General features: G+C 37.4%; 2 protein-coding genes across 2 annotated transcripts in view; one reads left to right on the top strand and one right to left on the bottom strand.

Moving 5' to 3' along the window:
• Positions 1–1,037: 1,037 nt before the first annotated feature.
• OSGIN2 (oxidative stress induced growth inhibitor family member 2) lies at positions 1,038–9,252 on the top strand. The gene is made up of 6 exons (XM_070942144.1): positions 1,038–1,081; positions 2,043–2,197; positions 5,640–5,776; positions 6,624–6,815; positions 7,857–7,948; positions 8,235–9,252. The coding sequence occupies exons 1-6, from the start codon at positions 1,038–1,040 to the stop codon at positions 9,250–9,252; spliced, it is 1,638 nt and encodes a 545-aa protein (XP_070798245.1).
• An 8,029-nt stretch (positions 9,253–17,281) lies between these two features.
• Positions 17,282–21,229, bottom strand: part of NBN (nibrin) — a 34,195-nt gene continuing 30,247 nt past the window's right edge. The window contains exons 15-16 of the mRNA XM_070940459.1: positions 20,438–20,487; positions 17,282–18,110 (exon numbers count right to left, since the gene is read on the bottom strand). Coding sequence (XP_070796560.1) covers positions 18,083–18,110; positions 20,438–20,487 — 78 coding nt within the window. The 3' untranslated portion in view covers positions 17,282–18,082. The remainder of the gene's footprint in view (positions 18,111–20,437; positions 20,488–21,229) is intronic.

The following is a 21,229-nucleotide window of genomic DNA, read 5'->3' as shown; positions in this document are numbered from 1 at the left end:
TGGACTATTGCAATAGTCCAAATATTGAAATATTAAATATACTTAAAGATTCTTAAATTAAGAATCTAAGATTCTTAAATTATTATTGGAAAAAAGTTATGAATCCTTTGAGAGAAAACTGGAAAATATTATGATGGAGACAAGTGTCATTTGCAAGTGAAGTGGAATAAGGAGATGAAACACCTTGTTTTAACCGAAACAACTTTACTATATTTCCTTTAAGTAGGAGATCAACACATGAACCCAATCAAAAAGGCCAAAAATATATTATGGTATTTTCCTGTTTTATCAAGAGCTTTGGTCATTCTAAATTGTGATTCAGAAACTGCGCTGCAAAGAGAGAAACGAAGCCCCTCTATTCCAGCGGTTTGTTTGATCAAGCCCACGTTTGTTTGGAGGCCTGGGTAGAGGAAACAGGCATAATGGTGCAGCTTCATTTCCCTCCTTCCCATTTCTTTTTCTTTCGCCATTGGGCGCACTATATGTAGTACAGAGAAGCATCCGAGGAAGGATGGGGAGGATGCTGACTGAGGCTGACGATATTTTTTAAAGGCCCATTTGGTAAAGAACCGGGAGACTCAGAGCTACAGCTCACTCCCAAGAAGATAATAACCCCTGCAATAATGCTGAGGCACTTCGCTTAGAGAGGCGCGATAGCTCGCTGCCCTCCCAACCCTCATTGTGCTGCCTCAACTGCCTTTCCCTCCTTCTCAGATGCTCTCAGGAGAAGCGACGCTCGGCTGTTCCCCCTAAGCGTCGTCTTACGTTCCCCCCCCTCCGAGGACAGACCCTCCCTCCGCTTCCACCATCACCACCCGGCCTGGTCCAAACGAGGCTCCGCCCCCCGCCGTTCCACCCACCCACCCTCCTCTGGCCCAGCGCCGCTCGCGAGGCGAAATGCGAGGGGGAGGAGGCAGCGACAACCAACAGCGGCCCCCAGCGCGGCGGCAGAAGAAAGGAAGGAGGCGGAGGCGGCGGCATGCGCAGCGGCCGCCGCCGCATCTCCATCTCTCGACGTCCTCTTTCCTCAGTCCCTCATGACGGTGTGGTGCTGCCGCTGCTCCTTAACCAGCCACTTCAGGTAAAGGATTGGAGCCGCAGTCGGGTCCTCCTCGGCTACCGAGCCTAGCGCCCGGTTTTCTACACACCGGCTTCTCGCTTTTTCTCCCTCGCCAACTGAGGGGCATCCAAGCATCAGGCCAGCGGCGTTAAGAAACCCGGCAATATAAACATTTTGCTCGCTGCCGCCGAGAGATGTGAGGCGAGAGAAGGCGAGGCGGCCCGGAGCATCCCGGCGGAGGCCGGCCGAACAAGAGGTGGTGGGGATGGGGGAGGTATGGACGGCTGAGGCGGAGAGGCGCCGGCCTCGGCTGCACGCGCTCGGAAACGCCGCCTTTCCGACTAGCGGAGACGTACATCGTTGTGTGTGTGTGTTTTGTCTGTCGATGGAAAGTGTATAAGACAAATCGTATGATTCGTACTTCATTCTGTCACTTCCCTCTTTCCGGTACGCGTATGAGTGAGTGTAAGGTATACACTCGAAGCTAAATGTTATGCTTCGAAGCTAAATATTCGAATGCCTTTTTAAAAAAATAAAATAAAAATATTTCTATAATAGCTGCCCCTCAAATTGGGGGGGTTGGGGGTTGGAAGAACAGGGTCAATTAGTGAAATTGCACCCGCTCCCTTCTCTTTGTTTGTGAATCCAGGCACAAAGTGTGTTATTTATTTGAAAGACACCCCCCCCCCCCCAAAATCCTGTAAATAAGGCTTACGTTGATAGATGTTTAGATGTACAGTTTGGTATTCACTAATTTTAAAAATGACCGTTAACCAACCTGTATCCAGATTAACATCTCAACAATCTGTCATCCCTACTGTTCCTATGTTTCTTGGGGTGGGGTGGGGAAATAATTTACCTATGCACGTGGTTAAAATACTATATTTATAAATCAGCATGAGTTAAAGAAGTATTTACGGTGAAGGATGTTTTATAATACTGATTATAATAATAATGATTTGTTTCATTTCCTTTTAAATAGAAATTACAGTAGTCCAGAAACTGAAGGATGCTTTTTGAATTCCTTAGTGCAGTATTTTGGTGACAATCTTGGGACCAACGCTAAAACTATGCCATTACTACAAGAAACTACGCTACCTGTGGACCCAACATTGACTTTGCCTATAGTAATAATCGGTGAGTTATTCTCAAATATGTTTCATGTTTAGCTCATAATGGATTTCCATTATTACATAGAAACAATTGTTGAATTAATCAACTTGACTTATGTGTATCCTTGTTAGCTCATAAACCTAATGTGACATATAATTATCAGGTGGCATTGAAAAAGATTTTGTAGCTGAATAATTTTTTGCCAGCATATATACTTTTTCGGCAAAGTATACTGCGTCAAGTTCTGGCGATCATAATACAAAAGGATGATGAAAGAATACTTTAGAAAGTATGAAGAACAACAAAGATGATAAAGGATTTGAAAGCTAAATCTTATGATGCACAATTGACGGAACTTTCAAAGAAAAGGATTGGGGGAATATGATGATTATCTTCCAGTTCTTGAGGGGCTGTCACAGAAAAGAGGGGATTGACTTCTTTTCCAAAGCACCAGAGGCCAGGACAAGAAGTAATGGATGGAAGCTTGTTAAAGAGAGATCCAATCTAAAACTCAAAGGTGTTTTTTCAAAGACAAAACTGTTGAAGAATTGAAAAGCTTCTTGGAACTTCTTTAAAGAAAACAAAAGTCCAGTTGCCTTTGAAAAACCTCTGGGGAAACCATATCCTGGATGATTAAGAATCTCCATAGACATGCAACCTAGAAGAAAGAAGAATAATGAGAATAATTAATCAATGGAATAGCTTGAGTTGTGGGTGTTCCATCATTGGAGGTTTTAAAAAATAGATTGAACAACCATTTTACTGGGATGATATAAAGTCTTCTGTCTTGAGCAGGGGGTTGGCCTAGAAGACCTTTGAGGTTCCTTCCAGACCTATGATTCTATATTCTACCCCTTACCCCATTATCTTTTGAATTGTATCTGTAAAATAGTAAGATTATGGGCAGTGTTGATATGTAATACTTTTTTTAACATCTACAAAGATTCCAAAGCATATTTTAAGAACAAAAACATTTTTATCCATTTAGTTGAACTCAGCCAATTAATTCTCTTTTTAGATTTTAAAAATCTGCTTTATAGTGCAGAATTTGGAATGGATGTAAGACAAATATTTAAGTATTTTCTCCATTCAATACTTCTTCATTTCAGATCATCCCTCCATATTCACTTTCTGCCCTGCTGGCTTTAGATACACATAATCCTCATTAATGACCAATGTTGGGACAAGTTATTTATTTTTAAATGGCATAGTTGCTAAGGGGAAAGTCACATGATTGTGACTGTGTTTTCAATTTACTTCTGCTTCCTTTTCTGTCCCACTTCCCTGCCCTTTGGAATGTTCACCTCATCTTTGGGGTAATTAGCAGAAAGGGAATTAATGTTTGTATTTACATTCATTCAAGAGGAAGGGATTACTAGAGAGTAAGTAGGCACACAATGAAGAATACACAAAGGAATGTACTAGTACCAGCTATGTGCCTCCTTGGTCTCTTGTAATTTCTTCCTCTTCAATCTCTCCATTCTGCGAGGAGGAGGAGAATAAGGGTCAGGTACAGAAGGGATTGCCTGAAGAGATTGCTTATTTAAACAATCTCTCCACTCTGTGAGAGGGGGGGAAATTAAAAAACAAATGGGTCAGACACAGGACATGTACTGACTGTAATGGTGAACTCTTTGGATTTTTGTATTTGTTTTTTGTTGCTTTCTTTCATGAGAAGTTGTATATCTGAACAATACTTCCAGGATCCTGATGATCCTGGAAGTAAATGATGCTTAAGAAAATTTAGTATATCTCCATTAATGTGGAAGCAAAAGTTATTTGAATTGTCAATAATTTGAGGAATGTCAAATACCATTATTAATTAGTGAAGTTAAAACTCATAAAACGTGATACCAGGTGGGGCTTCTGGGGGAGGCATAGTGAACTGAAGACATCTTCATGAAAGCAGAGTTGACAATTGTGGCAAAGACCAAAGTACTGGCAAAGTAAACAGGTTCTTCAGAACCTCTCTGAATAAGGAGAAGATGGAAGATTGCCCACATGTGCTATTAATATGTGTTTCTTGTGAGAAGACTAATGGTAGAAATCTCCTGTGGGCTTAAGCACCAAAAGACTAAGAGATTAGCCATCTTGCTTGCAATCACGGTAGAGCTTTTTAAAGGATACTAAATTCACAAGCCTCACTTTCTAATCACTTTTTGAAATTGCTTATTAAACCATCTTAAAGAGACCTTCAGAATGACAAGTTTGAAATAATTTGAAATACCTGTTTGTAAATTTATATAGGTAGCTCTTGACATTTAGTGGTCAGTCAAAGTTACAACAAACTTACCTGGGTGATAGTTTCAACCCAGATTCGAAGTTTGATTTCCCCCCAATGGTGATGTAACTGAGCTTCAGGCACTCAGCAGCTGCATTTATGGCTGTTTGCAGTGTCCTCAGTCATGTGGCCATGTTTTATGAAAGCTTTGCAGAAAACTAGCATTTACTTCTGTTTTCAGAAAAAATGAGGTATAGTGAACCATTGGTTTCCTTAAGGCATTCACTTAACAATCATTGAAAAGTTGTAAAATTGGGTGGATCACATTAATGACCCGGTTTTCCAACTATCATAATTTAGGACCATGATGGGCAAGCTTCACTACCGTAATAAGTCAAGAAATACCTCTAAGGGGTAAAGAGTAATTTGTCTAGATTGTATACAGATAAAATTTGATTCCTGGTGACACAATGCAATTTTCTTGGCAACAAAATCGACGCTGTTTTTCATTACCATCTCTATTTTGTTTTGTTTTTTTAAAATTTCAGTCGTTTACACTTTCTGTATTTCTTACTGATTTGAATTAAGCTCAACTGCTCTTTTTTCGCTTTTCAAGGTCATCTAGGAAATGAGATCTAGTTGGATTACTAATTGGTTCCAATTACTTATTATTTAGTAATAAGTAATTTAGTAGTAACAAAAAAAATTGTTATAAAATGGCACTTCATTTGTATATTTTCCTAATAGCAGTTTAAACATTATTAAAACAATGTCTAAAATGTGAAGGTTGAAAGTCTAGTGATAAGTCTGAGGTTTTGAAAATTCCAGGTTTTTATCCAAGTTTCTATGGAAGGAATTGTAAATGAAAATAAAATAGAATTTTTTATTGACCAAGTGTGATTGGACACACAAGGAATTTGTCTTGGGTTGCAAAGCCAAACCAGACAGTTACAGAGGTGCAGATGATAGACTCAATAATTCCTCTGTAGAACTGTATCAGCAGCTCCTTGGGCAGTTTGAGCTTTCTGAGTTGGTGCAGAAAGAACATTCTTTGTTGTGCTTTTTTGATGACATTTTTGATGTTAGCTGTCCATTTTAGATCTTGCGATATGGTAGAACCTAGAAATTTGAAGGCATTTACTTCTAAATCAGTAGGTTTAAAAATGTTAAATTTTTGATGTAATATGGACATTTCTTTTAATTTAATAAATAGATTGTTACTTTTTTAAAAAAACAAACAAATAGGTAACGGACCTTCTGGGATATGCCTCTCTTACATGTTATCTGGATATAAACCATATTTATCCCCCGAAGCTGAACATCCAAATCATATTTTGTACAATAAGTTAAAAGAAGCTATTCATCTTTCTATTGTTGATCAGGTACAGTAAACACTAATCTTATCCTTATATTATTAATAATCAAAAACATATTTTAACTATGAAACATGCATTTAATTTATGTCATATTTGGTTCTGTATTATATATCCAGCCTCAAAAATATTGATTCCATTTGTGTTGTAAGCTGCTAGTAGTTTTTATTCTTTCTTAATATTGCAGTTAATATAAAGTATATTTGAAATGCAAGATAGCAGACATGTACCATGCAATAAATACATAAACATTTCCCAAAGATCAAACTAGCTTTTCGCTGTATTACCACACTAGTACATTTATGGCTTTTGGAAATTCTTAAATACTTATTTCCAAAAGGTGGTACATTTTAGATATCATAACTAGTGGCTATTAATAAACCTGTGACCTATTAATGTAATGTGAACTAAATAGTAGGACTCAGCAAATTATTTTATAATGTGTCATAGACATCAAAATGTCATTAAAATATAAGCTTCCCCCCCCAAAAAAAAAGCTGTCGAAAAGAAATTGTTCAATTATAATACACTAATAACACATTTTCCATATTTAGCTAATGCACTCCCAATACAAATTAGTCAATTGTATACCATTTAGGAGAGAGATTTCCAATTTCATGCCCTGTAAATATTCTGGGGTTATTCCCCTCCCCCCAGACTTCCAAGCTAATTAAAATCAAAGGACAAATCAATCTTGATAAGAATTTGCAGACCGGAAGTAAATAAATTGTAGGTTCAAAGAATTTGCAAGAAGATTCATTTAACTGATGTGCAAGGGAAGCAAAGGGATTTTTCCATTATGTTGCACTCTGAGGAAAAGTTGAATGACCATTTAAATCTTATCTTTTCAAATCAGGAATTAGAGTACTTGGCTGAAGGCCTGGAAGGACGCTCTTCAAATCCTGTTGCAGTTCTGTTTGACACTTTGCTTCATCCTGAAGCTGATTTTGGATTTAAGTACCCACCTGTTCTTCAATGGAAATTTGAACCACATCACTACATTCCTCATATAGTTCTTGGCAAAGGACCCCCTGGTGGTGCTTGGCATGTAAGACAAACTTTAAATTTTTACACTTACTATATAAGACTTTTGATTGGTTGTGGCTTCTATAGCAAATGCCCATTTATATTTTTTGAGCTCTTATCATGTACACCATCCCATCATCATTGTATTCATGTTGGAAGCCCCGAGGCACTTCTGGGTTGAAAGGATTAACCGGTGACATCACTGTTGCCCAAGGGACATCCATTGGGGGCTTCTTTCATGTCCCCGTTAATGAGTCCGGCAAAGTGGTAGCTATTTATCTACTCGTGTACGCTTTAGAACTGCTAGGTCAGCAGGAGGTGGAGCGAATGACGGAAGTTCACCCTGCCACATAGCAGCACTCTGGTCTCGAACACGAGCTGGCAGATTCTTATAACCATGTGAGCTACTGTACTTCCAACATCCCATGAATAACCCAGTATTTTTAATTATCCATAAAAATAACATTAAATCTGATTGCTTAGCAATTTGTTTAGCAGATTTTCTGTCCTTATTTTCACAGGCTTAGAATATGGAAGATTGTTTATTTTTTATCCTAATCCTAGTTTTTATTTGGATCAATTAGTTAGTAAGCAACAATTAACAAAAGCTACTGTTAGTTCCTGAAGTCCTTATTTTATTACAAATAATAATCACTGGATAGTATCAGCTCAAGACATTCATTATAAGACTAAGAAAGTAGCAAAATAAATCCTACCAAAATAAACACATGATGATAAAAGACAGACTGTTAACTTATGTCACGAGGTGATACATTTTTTTTCTCTGATTACATTGTCAAACATAGCTTGTAATGTGATGCTCTGTAATGTGATTAGAAACTTAAACTCATTTTATTCTAAATATCATAATGACAAACGGAATAAGTATGCTTTCAGTAAGAGTCACTGTGGAAACTTGCCAAACAAATAATATATTAAATTAATAGGTCTTGGTACATAATGTAGGATATATATTTCAGTTTGTTTTAAAATTAATCTTCAGAATGTAATGTTATAGGTAAGAATATATTTTGAATAAAGTCATGATTTTATTTTCCCATAGTCTATGGAAGGATCTATGCTAACTATCAGCTTTGGAAACTGGATGGAATTACCTGGATACACATTTAAAGATTGGGCTGCTACTAAACGAAGGTGAGCTTGGTAACGTTTTTATACTGATTGTTGTAGAAAGAAAGAACTGATGCCTGGATGTAGAGATATTGTAGATTTCCAGCTCAATGGAAATCACACTGTAGGTTTCTACCTAGTGGAAAATTTTAATATAGTAAAGAATAAATGTACTTGAAACAATTTCTCCCCCCTCCCTCTTTCTTTAAGGGATAGTACATCATATTTAGAGTTGAGAGCTGTTTCTGTTGTGATTGTATTCTTTAAACATATCAAATGTACATAATTTTCTGATCTGATCTTCTTTCAGAAATATAAAGTGTGACAGAGTTTTGCCAGAGGAAGTTGCAAATTATTACAAGCACTATGTTAAAATCATGGGCTTACAGAAAAACTTCAGAGAAAATACTTATATAACATCTGTGTCCAAGTTTTATCGTGATCAGGACTGTGAAAGCGAAAGCCCTTTGCAGATAGAAGAACAAGGTGGGCAGACGACACTGATCAAAAGAAACTGGGAAATTAGAGGTTATCAGAGATCAGCAGATGGCTCTCATATGCCATTCTGTTTGTTTGCTGAGAATGTGGCTCTCGCCACTGGAACTTTTGATGCTCCTGGCCGATTGCAAGTTGAAGGAGAAGACTTTCCTTTTGTGCTCCATACCATATCTGATTTTGGAGCTGCCATAGATAAAGGAATATTACATGGGAAAACAGATCCAGTTTTAATTATAGGTGGTGGACTCACAGCAGCAGATGCAGTTCTGTATGCTTATAATAACAGTGTACCTATTATTCATGCATTCCGTAGGAGGGTCACTGACCCAAGTTTAATTTTCAAACAGCTACCAAAAAAACTTTATCCAGAATATCATAAAGTTTACCATATGATGTGTACTCAGTCAGTTACTCTGGATTACAACGTGCATCCTGTTTATGCCAGTTTACCTGAACATCAAGTTCTTTCTTTTCAGCCCGATATGAAGTGTATCCTACAGAGTTCTTCGGGATTAAAGAAGATTTTAAAATTCTCTTTAGCAGTAGTCTTAATAGGTTCACATCCTAATTTATGCTTCCTAAAGGATCAAGGCCAAAGCATATGCCATAACCCAAATGAACCAGTTACTTGCAAGGGCAACCCTATTGAAATTGATCCATATACATATGAGTGTATAAAGGAACCCAATCTTTTTGCACTTGGTCCATTGGTTGGAGATAATTTTGTACGCTTTTTAAAAGGAGGAGCATTGGGAATTACACGGCATTTAGTTGCAAAACAGAAGAAACATCAATTTATAGTTGAAAGAGGTGCAGATGGAGTCCCCTAAAGCAAATAGACATAGACATAACCCGAGGAGCTGCAGGCATATGGTAATAACTGATTTGACCATTAATAACTAAGTGATTAGTCTTGGTTTTGTTATACATATCAGTTTTTTGTGCTTGCATTGCCTCATAGAGGAAGATGCTACAACAGTATTGCAGCCTTGCAAAATGCAAAAAAATTGGCAGTTTTTCTGGAATTGCTTCCAATTAAGGTAAATGTAATGGATAACAATGCATGCTAATTTGCTTTGGTTTCAAAGCTTAGAAAGATATATGCAGTATATATATACATATATATATATGTATATATAGAAGACGTTTTTACTCATAAGCTAATTGTTTTGCTATACAAAACTAGATGAGTATTCAAGAATAGAATTTTCTCCTTAACACAGATTAAGGCAAAATTTCAGCCAGTTACTTGCAGCAAAGATTTTATAAAGGCAACCTGAGAATGTTGCATATTCTGAATCTCAATGAGCTACAAATTTGAGATGTGCCTAATCTCTTACATCTAAATCAGATTTAGTGCTTTAGTCTGATGAAGGCACCAATCATTAATCTAAAACATGCAGTACAATCCAGCTAAATCTGACATTTACACAGAAGCCATGCTCAAGAGAAGTATGTGGACATGGGAGAATTTGCCCATATTTTATGTAGTTTCCATTATAATACATCCACAATATATCTGAGGCAAAATAGGCTGTCAATTATGGGAATTATTGCTATAGAAACCAAAAGGGTAACTAGTGGTTCTCTTTGTATTTAATTTTTATAAATTATGAATGTTTTATTTTTTAGCCTCCTAAACTTTGATTATGTTCATTGGCAGCAATCCCTATAGACATCAAAATGCATGTGTAGCAAATTAGTTTCCTAATCTCCAATTTTTTGTCAGTTATGCCCCTGCCCATTTAAACCTGGGGTATTTACTATTTGGTAAAATAAAGAGGTAAAATGAAATGTAATTTATGCTAATATATAAAATATGTGGAACTGGAATTGTTAACCAATTATACTCTAAATATAAAAGTTGGCAAGAATAAAGGGCATTTACTTTTAATTCACTTTACCCTTGTGTATATTATGGAGTATGTAATATAGTAATTCTGGATTAAATTGCGTGTGGGATTAAATGAATGTCCAACATTTAAAGACTGCCTATTTTTCATTGTAGGGATAAACTTCAGGGTTGCCAATAATTTTAAATAAAAGCATGGCATTCAAAAGATTTGTCTTTTCCCTCTCTTACATAAACTTTTTTAAAACTCATCCTCTGGCTTTTACGCTTTGTCTCTATCAATTTGAATCAAAACAGTTGTAAACTCAGATTAGTAGCCTCAGTGTTTGAAACGCACAAGTTAAATTCATTGTAAAACACCCAATAAAGAAACTGTGTCAAGGTTCGTTAAACTATTTTAATATATTTAAAGAGGGCTCTTCAAATCAGTAGTTGGCTTTTTAAGTGTGTATCATTTACATGGCAAATCAACAAACTAATCTTTTAGTAACCAAGTTCCTGCAAAGACTAACTGTTCAAATTTGACTATAAATCACTACATACTTGCAGTTTTCTAATTTATTTATTTATTATTTATCAGTTCAATTTATATGCCGCCCTTGTCTGGAGACTCAGGGCAGCTTACAAAGCATTAAGCAGTAGCCTTCATACTTTTGTATACACCTGCTTAGTAGGGCTTTCGGGGGCCCCCTAAGCAGTGGTTTTTTTTATACAAAGTCAGCTTATTGCCCCCAAAATCTGGGTCCTCATTTTACCTACCTCGAAAGGATGGAAGGCTAAGTCAACCTTGAGCCTGGTGAGATTCGAACTTGCAGTAATTGCAGGCAGCTGGTGCTAGTTCACAGCACTTTAGTCTGCTGTGCCACCAAGGCTCTTGGTAATTATTATCTTTCCTAAATATTTTAGTGCAGAACCTTTCAGTATAATAGAAAATCAATATTTTGGTATTGCAGATAAAATTGCCTGTTTCTGAATTTTGAAAAATCTAAAATTCTGGTCTTTGTTAGAAAAGCCATCCAACCAGGGGTGAAATGCTCCCGGTTCAGATCGGCTCAGGCGAGTAGGTAGCGATGGCGGTGGGCAGTTCGGACAACCAGTAGCAAAAATCCCTGCCCCCGCCCCCCATGCCCAGCTGAGCCCCGCAATCATCAGAGCCTTTTTTTTTTCCTTTTAAATGGCTCTTGACCAGCCAATCTCTGACATCCCAGCTGAGTTGCCCGCTAATCAGGCAACTCAGCTTGGATCGCCAGAGCCATGTAAAAGAAAAAAAGTTTTTTTTTTCTCCCCACCCCACCCTCCCAGCCTCCAGCTTGCTTACCTTAGCTGCTGATCGCATGACGATCGCAATCCATGCATCAGCAAGCAACTGAATCTCCCTGCCTGCAATCAAGCTCATCGGTGAGCAGCTCTTTCTGCCTGCCTGCCTTCCTGCCTAGACTTGTGGACTTCAACTCCCAGCAAAGCTGGCTGAGGAATTCTGGGAGTTGAAGTCCACAAGTCTTAAAGTTGCCAAGGTTGGAGACCCCTGTTCTATTGGGTAAGTTTTTTTCCCCTTTGGGAGCTTTAAAAAAAAGTTAATTGGGGTTTTTTTTAGTTGTTCTTTTTTTAGACCTAGCCATTTAAAGTTTAGGAAGTTTTAAATTTAGCTGCTTTTATATAAAAATAAATTAAAATAAAATAATATTTGTGCAGCTTTCTGAGATTTAGTGTGTTTCTGTAGTGTTTCACTCTAACTACACAAACACACAAAATCTCACAAAGCTGGAATTTTGTGTGTGTAAAATGTGAACGTTGTTTTTTGTGGCTTTTTGTGGCTGTGTGAGGTTCCTGCTTGTTGTGGGGCCATTTTGAGTCTAGGACAGCTGCTTTTACATTGTGGGTGAGCCAATTGTGTTGTGTTTTGTAGGTTAAAAAAGGGCAAAGAAGTGACATTGACTTGGCCACGCCCACCCAGTCACCTTACCACCAAGCCACGCCCACTAATTAAGCCACGCCCACAGAACCGGTAGCAAAATTTTTTAGATTTCATCCCTGCATCCAACTATTCTGGAGAACGGAGGAAATTACTGCATTTAATATCTTAGGGTGTTTTTCCACTCTGAAGAGTGGAAAAACTCCTGCACGAGAATCACATAGTGAAGTTAAGCTTAGGTCTAGAGGTACTATTAAGCACTTCTTTTACACAAGTGGAGAACAATTAATCTCTATTGCACGTATTAAAACTTTTTAAGGCCAAACCACTGGCCCAAATCCCTTATTGTGCACAAATAGCAATTTATGCAAAGAAGAATGAACTAGCAGCAGTGCCCACAAATTTTCAGAAATCAACCCTCGGTGCTCCCAATGGAACAATGAACACCCAGTAAAGGCACAAGATGGGAATACCTGCAATCCAGATAAAGGAGGATAAACTATTAGCACATTAAATTTGTGCTAAAGATTCTGCAAAATGCCCCACAATATTGTATGAATGCCATGTGATATTGTATATAATTGAAGAAAAAATGCATTTAGCGGCTTACCTGATAATATTTGCAGCTGAAAAGCCACCCATGGCTTTCTTGGTTAGTGAAGCCAAATCTGATGGAAATATAGAAATATATTTTGCCTGCTTTGCAGAAACCAGAAAACAAAATTGTGGTTTTGGATTGTTGGCAGCCTCTCACATTTAAACCCTGTTCTGGGCTAATCAAAGTGCAAACATAATATTCTGACAGGCAGAGCCTGGATATGTAAGCATGTCTACATTTAAAGCAACCTTACAGCTAAACCAGTAGTGGGATTCAAATCCCGATGCCACCTGTTCGCTATTGGTAGCGGGTACGCTCGCTCGCTTTGCGAGCATGCACTTCTGCGTATGCACAGAGCATTTTTGATGATGTCTGGGCCGGTGAGCTGAACCTCCCGTCGCTGCCACTACCAGTTCGCCCAAACCGGGAGCAACCCACCACTGAATTAAGTTTACCATGATGTGTGAACGCTCATTTGCATGTAATATTGCTATTACATTGTGGCTGGCATGGCCAATGTGCATTTATGTTTAGGCAGAGTAGGACTTTATGAAGTTATAAAGAGAATGAAGTTGATATGGAGAAGGGGGAGGGAGAACATCTAATAATTACAGTCAATTGTTTTGCCATATTTTAAAAAACTTAAAACAGCCAACTCACATGAGCTTCATTAACCTTCTACAATGGACGTTTTCAGTCTTGAATCTGAGTGTGAACTAAACTGTTTCCCATTTTTAATCCATTTTCCTATAAAATTACATAACTGAAGTTCACTATGCTATTATTGATTATTCAATACAAATTTAAAGATTTTGAAGAAATATTGAAACTAGACTTGTTTTTTACTTATTGAAACCTGGGCCAAGAATTTATGCAGTGATTTGACATAAATGAAAATTAAATTGATTTTTAATAAAGCCATTAATTGCAGAGTATTTTTGGAAAGATATGGAATTGCAAAGTAATGTTCTTTATTCTAATTGCTGTTAATTCCTTAGAGGCAAACCTGATACATTAATTTAAATTACAATAATAAAACTATGTGTCTAGAGACTCAAGTATACCTGAAGGAGAAAATGACATCATTAAACTGCACAGACCTCAGAACAGTAGAAAGATTAGCTACTTTCCTCTTGCAGCAGTTGATGTTACCCATATATTTCTTTTAACATAATTTCTTTTAAAAATCTAATTTAGAGCATGATGTAAATGACATATTTGAACACTAGTGTCCAATTTGCTTGACAATAACTTCACTCTTATTGATAGGTACAATTCCTCCGATGCTGAAGTTTTACATTTTGATACTGTACTACAAGTATCTGGAAAGAAACATTATTAAATCTAACTTATATTTTGCCTAAGTCCTGCCTATATTTTGGAATGAGAATTATATTCAAGGTTTCTAATAGATTTAGAAAGTAAGAAGCAGGTAGTAATTTTAGATGTTCTGATTCATTGGAGTTATGTGAAAACATACTCTTCTTCCTGGTCAGAACTGTCAAGAACTTAAATGATATCTCCACAATGGACGTTGAGTTTTCCTTCTCCTCCCAAAAGTTTAAATAAAAAGAGTCTGTATAAGGATGCCCTGATGAGGAACAAGCTCAATGTCTTGGAGGAATATAGGTTGATTCCTGGAGACAGAGATTGATTTAAGAATTTACCAATTTATATAGAAAATGACCTTTTTCATCTAGAGGAAACACTTGGGCAGGACCGTTAAAAGCATCTTTAAGATGCTACACAGCATTTTTGAATATGTCTAAGAGGGAGAAATCTCCAGGAATATTCCCAGTCTCTCTGCTGAGAAAAGAACGATGATGTTTGTTGCATTTCGATCTTTGCTCAAGGCATTTGCCCTGAGCAAAAACCTGTGAATATGGTTTCATTTCAATATAAATTTAGAGAATGAAGCCACTTTGATCGCTGAGTTTAGCCATGTATAAGCTTTGATAGCATTCTTTCTTTAAAACATTTCAGTGCATTCTATTTGAAACTGGCCATGGCTACTTTAAATTTAAGCATAGCAACAGATTTCCTGCTTGGGAAGGCAATGAAAGAAAAGAGGCACTCTTTCCAGAAGTCTTCTCAGAGGACACCTGATTTGATCTTGCCTCTGATCTGTACTGCTCTTTCTGCCTGAACTCTGTCTCTGCATTTCATGTAGACAAGGAAAACAGAAATCCTAACATGTAAGCAGAGCGCCAAAGAATTGAAGCCTTTGAACTATGGTGCTGGAGAAGACTCCTGCGAGTCCCTTGGACTGCAAGGCGATTAAACTGGTCAGTCCTAGAGGAGATCAACCCTGACTACTCCTTAGAAGGCCAAATCTTGAAGATGAAACTCAAATACTTTGGCCATCTAATGAGAAGGAAGGACTCACTGGAGAAGAGCCTAATGCTGGGAAAGATTGAGGGCAAAAGAAGAAAGGGATGAGAGAGAATGAGGTGTCTGGATGGATTCACTGAAGCAGTAGGCGTGAGCTTAAATGGACTCCAGGGGATGGTAGAGGACAGGAAGGCCTGGAGGAACATTGTCGATGGGGTCGTGATGGGTCAGACACGACTTCGCAACTAACAACAACAAAAGTAGACTAAAGTTATTTCAGTAATTGAAGTGAGAGAGTGAGAGTAAGAGCCAGTGAGCGCTGTAGAAGATATAAAAATATTTTGAAAGGATACACATGCTAGCAGTTGTATGGATTTGTCTTACTAGTTTATTTTTGATAAAATGAGTATATAACAATCTCACAACACACTCACTAGAAAATGATACTTTTCCATTTTCTTATTTGCTTACAACTTTGATCTGAGAATTACATTATTAATCACACAGCTCAACTGCTGTTGTATATATGCAAAAAGCCTGGAAGTTATTTGCGTATAGTACAAGAAGTTATAGTATTCTCAGTGTTCCTTTCCTCTCCTCCCCTAAAAAATTATCATTAAAATTTCACCAGCATTTACTCAGGATAAATTATGATTAGGATAAATTAAAAATAAAAATAGCTGTAAAAAAAGATCATGTTTGAAAGGAAAACTATTAGAAAATAAAATTTGATATTCAGTAACCTACTGCATCAATATTTTATAGCAAAAGAGGGCTATTAATTCTGCTAGAAAACTGACTCAATGGACCTAGCCTCTCTCAGAAGAGTCAACCTATCTGCATCTCCACAAGTTGCAGCTAGCAAAAAGACCAAATAGGGTTAATTCCATCACTTCCTTAAGAAAACAGCAATTTAGGACTTGCCTTTTCTTTGAATAGTTTCCAAACTGTCTATTTGTATTACAGCTGCTTCAGCTACTTTTCTGCATTGGGGTTTCTTTTAATTGATGTTTATTATCAGACTCAAGCATAGGGTATCAGGATAAAATAGCACTTGCTTTCTCACAGTTATTTTAAAGGAATAAAGAGAAACTTGGAGGGGGGGGCAAAAATGTGATTCTTAAGAAATAAAACATACGTATCCAGCACTTTCATGGTTTCTATACATAGGTTTTAGACAATTATATTCTCAATACATGTAAAATAAATAATGTTGAGTTACTGCACAGGTTGGAAAAATGTAATGGATAAACGAGAATGATGATCTCAAACAATTGGGGGTATGAAAGAAAAATGCTTGGAAAATCAATTCAATTATTACTACCAGCTTAGGAAAGGTCTTCATATCCACACGGGAAATTGATTAATATTTTGCACTGCTAGCTCATTAGTACACTTCTTCAGGCTGGTGCTGTTTTAAAATAACATATAATCATTCAATGTTTGGTTCTACCCTTACCATGTTGCTAAATTTTGTGCAAATCAAACAATTGTTGCACTAAAAGAAATGGAGACTTTCTCTATTTTTGGTTTAGCATTTACTCATTTTTACTATTTAGAAGATGATATATGTTACGGCGAAGTAATCAACATCTGAAAATTATTTCTTTTCTTTCTTCAGATTAGAAAATAATATAAACAGGACACTTTTGGAAAAAGGCACATTTCCTCACAGAAAATGTTTATTGGTTAGTTTACACAAATGGCTGTTTTGTGGTATGATTCTCCAGTTGAAAATAACTCAGCTAAACCAACAAAATATTCATTTATCCAGCATAATATGTAGTGCAAATCTATATTGGAGTGATTCAGCTTGACAGTGAAGACTCCTAAATTTAAAATAAGATACTAAAAAAGAACTTTTTATTTGACCTTTATATTTAAGCAGACAGAAACTCCCCGAAAATCCATTGTGAAAGGAATTTGAAGCACATCCTACTTCAAATTCCCTGATCAGGATCTTTTTCTTAGAACTAGTTAAGGGAGTAGTTAATATTACAGGGACTAGTCTGTAACATCTGGTTTAAACTTGTGTTTAATAAGTGTGATGTATTAAAAGGTCCATCTTTTATAAATAGATACATCTATAAACACATCTTTTGTGTTTAATTTATGCAATGCATAAATTAAACACAAACTTTAAAATTACCTTTTAAAAATGTGGTATCTCCATTTCTTTTTATAAAAACAAAGGCTTTCATAGAAAGTTCTTAAAATGTGCCTTGAAATGGAATTCTAAAGGCATAAAACATATTAAGTTCAGTATCTGACAACAAGCAAACTCCTGGTCAGCAAAAAAACCAAACCTTAACTTTCCTATGTTGGAATGCTACTAAAAGCTTGATATTTTCAAGATTTGTTCCAAGATTGTTTAGATGAAATCTCTAATCATCAGCACAATACAGTATTTTGCTCCCACGATCCTATAGATGCATGGCAATACTTTCAGAATCATCTGTCTCTTCCTGTGCCTCTCTCACTAAACTTTCTAGCTACTCCAAGAACAGCTCTGTAGACCTTCCCTCATCCACTAATTTTCACCACACGCTACAACTGTGTATTTAATGGAAATACTGAAAGCAAGGTTCTCAGTGCTATTCAATGGATTTTCTAGGCTGGGAAAACTACATTTCCCACAATTCCGACATGCAACACAAATGTAGGTGGGAGGATTTCAGTAAATAGTAACAAGGTTGAAAGAGGCTTGAAAATTATGCAAATGCAGGAAACATAAAATTCCTCTCTGGCTCAGACTAGATGTTGAATATTTTCCTTTGGGTTAATATTTCAAAGCCTACAAGAAAATTGCCTAGTTTTGGATCCATCACTAATTGGACTAGTCTCAAGTTCTGTTTCTTATAAACAGAAACATTCTTTTTAAAAAGTCACATTTTCAGCAGATGTGGTTGATTATAAAGTAACTCTTTGATACTGCAGTTTATTACTAGCAAGCATTTAGAGGTACAATTATCTTCTTTTTATTCGCGGATCATATCTGTAAATTAAGAAAAAGTATGTAAATATAGATTACTTAAGAAATCTTTAAAACTTGTTTTGTGTTTAATAAATAAATTGACGAACAAACCAGACAATTATGAAGTAACAAGAAACCCTACAAAAATATTAAATGAGATAAAGTAATGTAGCAATTAGGAAATCTGACTACAGTAGAACAAGTTGCTTATTAAAATTCCTATATAAGCCATAAAGGATCCTGGGTGACTTCAGTCCTACCATAAATGTATGGCCTAACTAATCTTACAAAGTTGTCACCAGGTCAAAACAGGAAGCCTGGAGCAATCTCTGAGATCATTAAACAGAAGCTTGAATACAATGGCAGTAAACAAGCACTGGAAGTTTATTAATATTTCTCCTGAAATATTTGTTTGACCAACATGATGAAGCCATGCAGGCTGGTCACGCTGGGTGCTCTCTGGCGTAAAAGAACAAAAATACCAGGTCCACGCATGAAAGTTCAATTAAATTGATTAATTGCTATAGCCCCGTGATGGCGAACCTATGGCATGTGTGCCACAGGTGGCACGCGGAGCCATATCGATGGGCACATGAGCTCAGCTCCAGCACGCTGATTTTCAGGCCTTCTGGGTCCCCCAGTCAGCAAACAGCCCATTTCCAGCCTCTGGACGGCCTCTGGGGGAGTGGGGAAGGCCGTTTTCGCCCTCCCCAGGCTCCTAGAAAGGCTCTGGAGCCTGGGGAGAGTGAAAAAGGGTCTACCGGGCCCACTGTGCCATCATGTGCCAAAAGTGGGGGGAGCATGGGGGGGTCACACGCACATGCGTGGGGGGGCAGGGCGCATAAATTATGGGTGTCGGCACGCGCATGCGTGACCCCCCCGCTCTCCCACTTTTGGCATGCGATGGCAAAAAGGTTAGCCATCCCTGCTATAGCCTATGCACAAGAATCTTTTCAACAAATGGTTGAAAATAACCTGCTCTAACTGTTTAGAGTTAGATAAGGGTCAACAGCACTCAAAGAGGGTTGGACTTAGTTCACTTGTGGCTACATAAGGACTCTAGGTTGATCCCTCTTTTCACCCCACCTCCAGGTTCTTATATTCAGGTGCATTAATACTGAACTATTCTGATGCTAATGTAAACACATAACATTAAACCACACTCTTTCTTTCCACTGAATCTAACATATGAGATTCCAAGTTTCATATATTATATCCTTCATAATTTCAACATAACACTGAACATAATTCAATATTATCTTTCCACAGTACATCCATCCATTGTCCAGGAACATGTAAAATTCCAAACAGAACAAAAAACTATTTATGGTAACTGCTTTAATACTCTGGAATAGTGTGGAATCCCACTTAGCTAGCCAGTCAATTGATATACAGGGAATTATCTTTACCAGGTGCATCCTCTCTTCTGATATTTGAATAGTTATAGAAGTTTAAAGTCCCAATTCACTTAATGGAGAACAAACTGGTACCAAAAATTAAGAGACAATCAGTAAGAAAAAAAATAATCAAGAGTTTCCTTCTAAAAACATACATGGTCAAAAACGTTTGGTTTGAAAAAACAGCTTCACACTGTTGTGGTCCGCCAGCAGCCTGCAGAGCTGGCAGTGGAGTCAGACAGTGAGGAGGCTGGGGAGGAACATGGGCAAGTCTTGGAGTGTGGGGAAGGCTCGGATGAAAGCTCTGAGTCGGAGGCAGAGATAGGGCCAGGGCCATCTAGGAGTTATGCATGGACTCCAGAGTCTCCAGAGTTGGACATCAGAGAGGCAGAGGAGCAGGAGCCTGTTCCTAGTGCGCGCATGCGCAGAGCTGCCAGAAGGCAAGAACAGTTAAAACAAAAGGGATGACTCGGGAGTAAGGCCTGGAGATGATTGGCCCCTCCCATAAGGCTTAAAAGAGGAGCAAAGGCACATGGGACCTTTGCAGGAAAACAACGTTGATAATTCTGTTCCCAGTCGGCATCTCTGTTTGATTTTGGACTCCGTATGGCTTTGCCAAGTAGGTCTTTGGCAGTATGTCAAGGGAGATAAAGGTTGGCGATTATCCCGAAGGACTTCTCCCGAAGAACTTTTTGCAACTAATTGGGACTCAGCTGTGAATGAATGTAATTCACAGCTGTTGCAATAAAAGAGGTTTTTGGGACTACTCGTGTGTTTTAATGACTCAGGAAGCCTAGATCACAACACACATTTCATGTATTTATTTACATAGGCAAACTTAGTTACCATATATAACTCTGATCATCAAAAAAACAGGAATCATGTGCTATTTCACTAAACTGCTCAGAAGAAAAGTGCCACTGACTCCACTATTAAAAATAAGTTTCTTACCGGAACAGATCATCTGCAAGTGACTCCTCTCTTGTTTGACAATTCTGCTCCTAGAAAAAAAATGAATGTTTCTTTAAGAACGAGTAGCAAGAATTTTTAAAATCAATTTTAAATAGAGACATTCATAAATAATATCCTATGCTGTACAACCACAATGCTATTTCTGTTCACAATCTTTCCTTCCTACTGCAAACCTAGGCAATATCAAGCTTTTCCTGAGGTTAAGGAAGGGAGGGGGTACAGGGAAGGATCTGATTTTTCACAATACCTCTTCTTCTATGCCAACATGCCATCCTTGCATGTTGTGTACATGAAAGACTCTAATAATTGCACTCAATGTTCTGCTGTGTCCAGAAATAATAAGGGTTTAATAAAAACAAGTTCTATAGTTTTTTAAGGTGTGTTATTTAGGTCTTGTAATTTTAATTTTTCTTATGTTTATAAATATTTTTATTGCATTGCAAGCTGCCCAGAGTTGCTTTGGATAGCAAGATGGATCACATATAAATGTAAAAAATAAAATGGGTTCCTAAGAACTCTTAATCACAGCAAGTACGTCTTTAAGAATCATGCACATAAACATCAATCATATTCATGCATCTTCTATATAGTTGAGGTTTGCTATTTTCTCAGAGAACATTGTATCAAACAGCACTGAGAGTGCTTAGATCAGGCACACCCAAGAACCAATCTAGCATATGTTGTCTGAGCATATGTTGTCTGAGATTCCTGATTTATTTAAAACACTATTTTATTATAGGCATTCACTTACTGTTCTTCTTGGTTTACAAA

The sequence above is a fragment of the Pituophis catenifer genome, unplaced genomic scaffold (assembly GCF_029215685.1).
Source record: "Pituophis catenifer annectens isolate HBS135680 unplaced genomic scaffold, rPitCat1.0.hap2 SCAF_3, whole genome shotgun sequence".
NCBI classification, from domain to species: Eukaryota; Metazoa; Chordata; class Lepidosauria; order Squamata; family Colubridae; genus Pituophis; species Pituophis catenifer.
The sequence above is the reverse complement of the archived record's forward strand: the minus strand, read 5'-3'. Positions and strand labels throughout refer to the sequence as shown.

Coding starts and splice junctions, on each gene's coding strand:
- OSGIN2 (XM_070942144.1), top strand. CDS start 1,038: ATGACGGTGTGGTGCTGCCGCTGCTCCTTAACCAGCCACTTCAG. Junction 2,198..5,639: donor TTTGCCTATAGTAATAATCG/GTGAGTTATTCT, acceptor ACAAACAAATAG/GTAACGGACCTTCTGGGATA. Junction 6,816..7,856: donor CCCCTGGTGGTGCTTGGCAT/GTAAGACAAACT, acceptor ATTTTCCCATAG/TCTATGGAAGGATCTATGCT.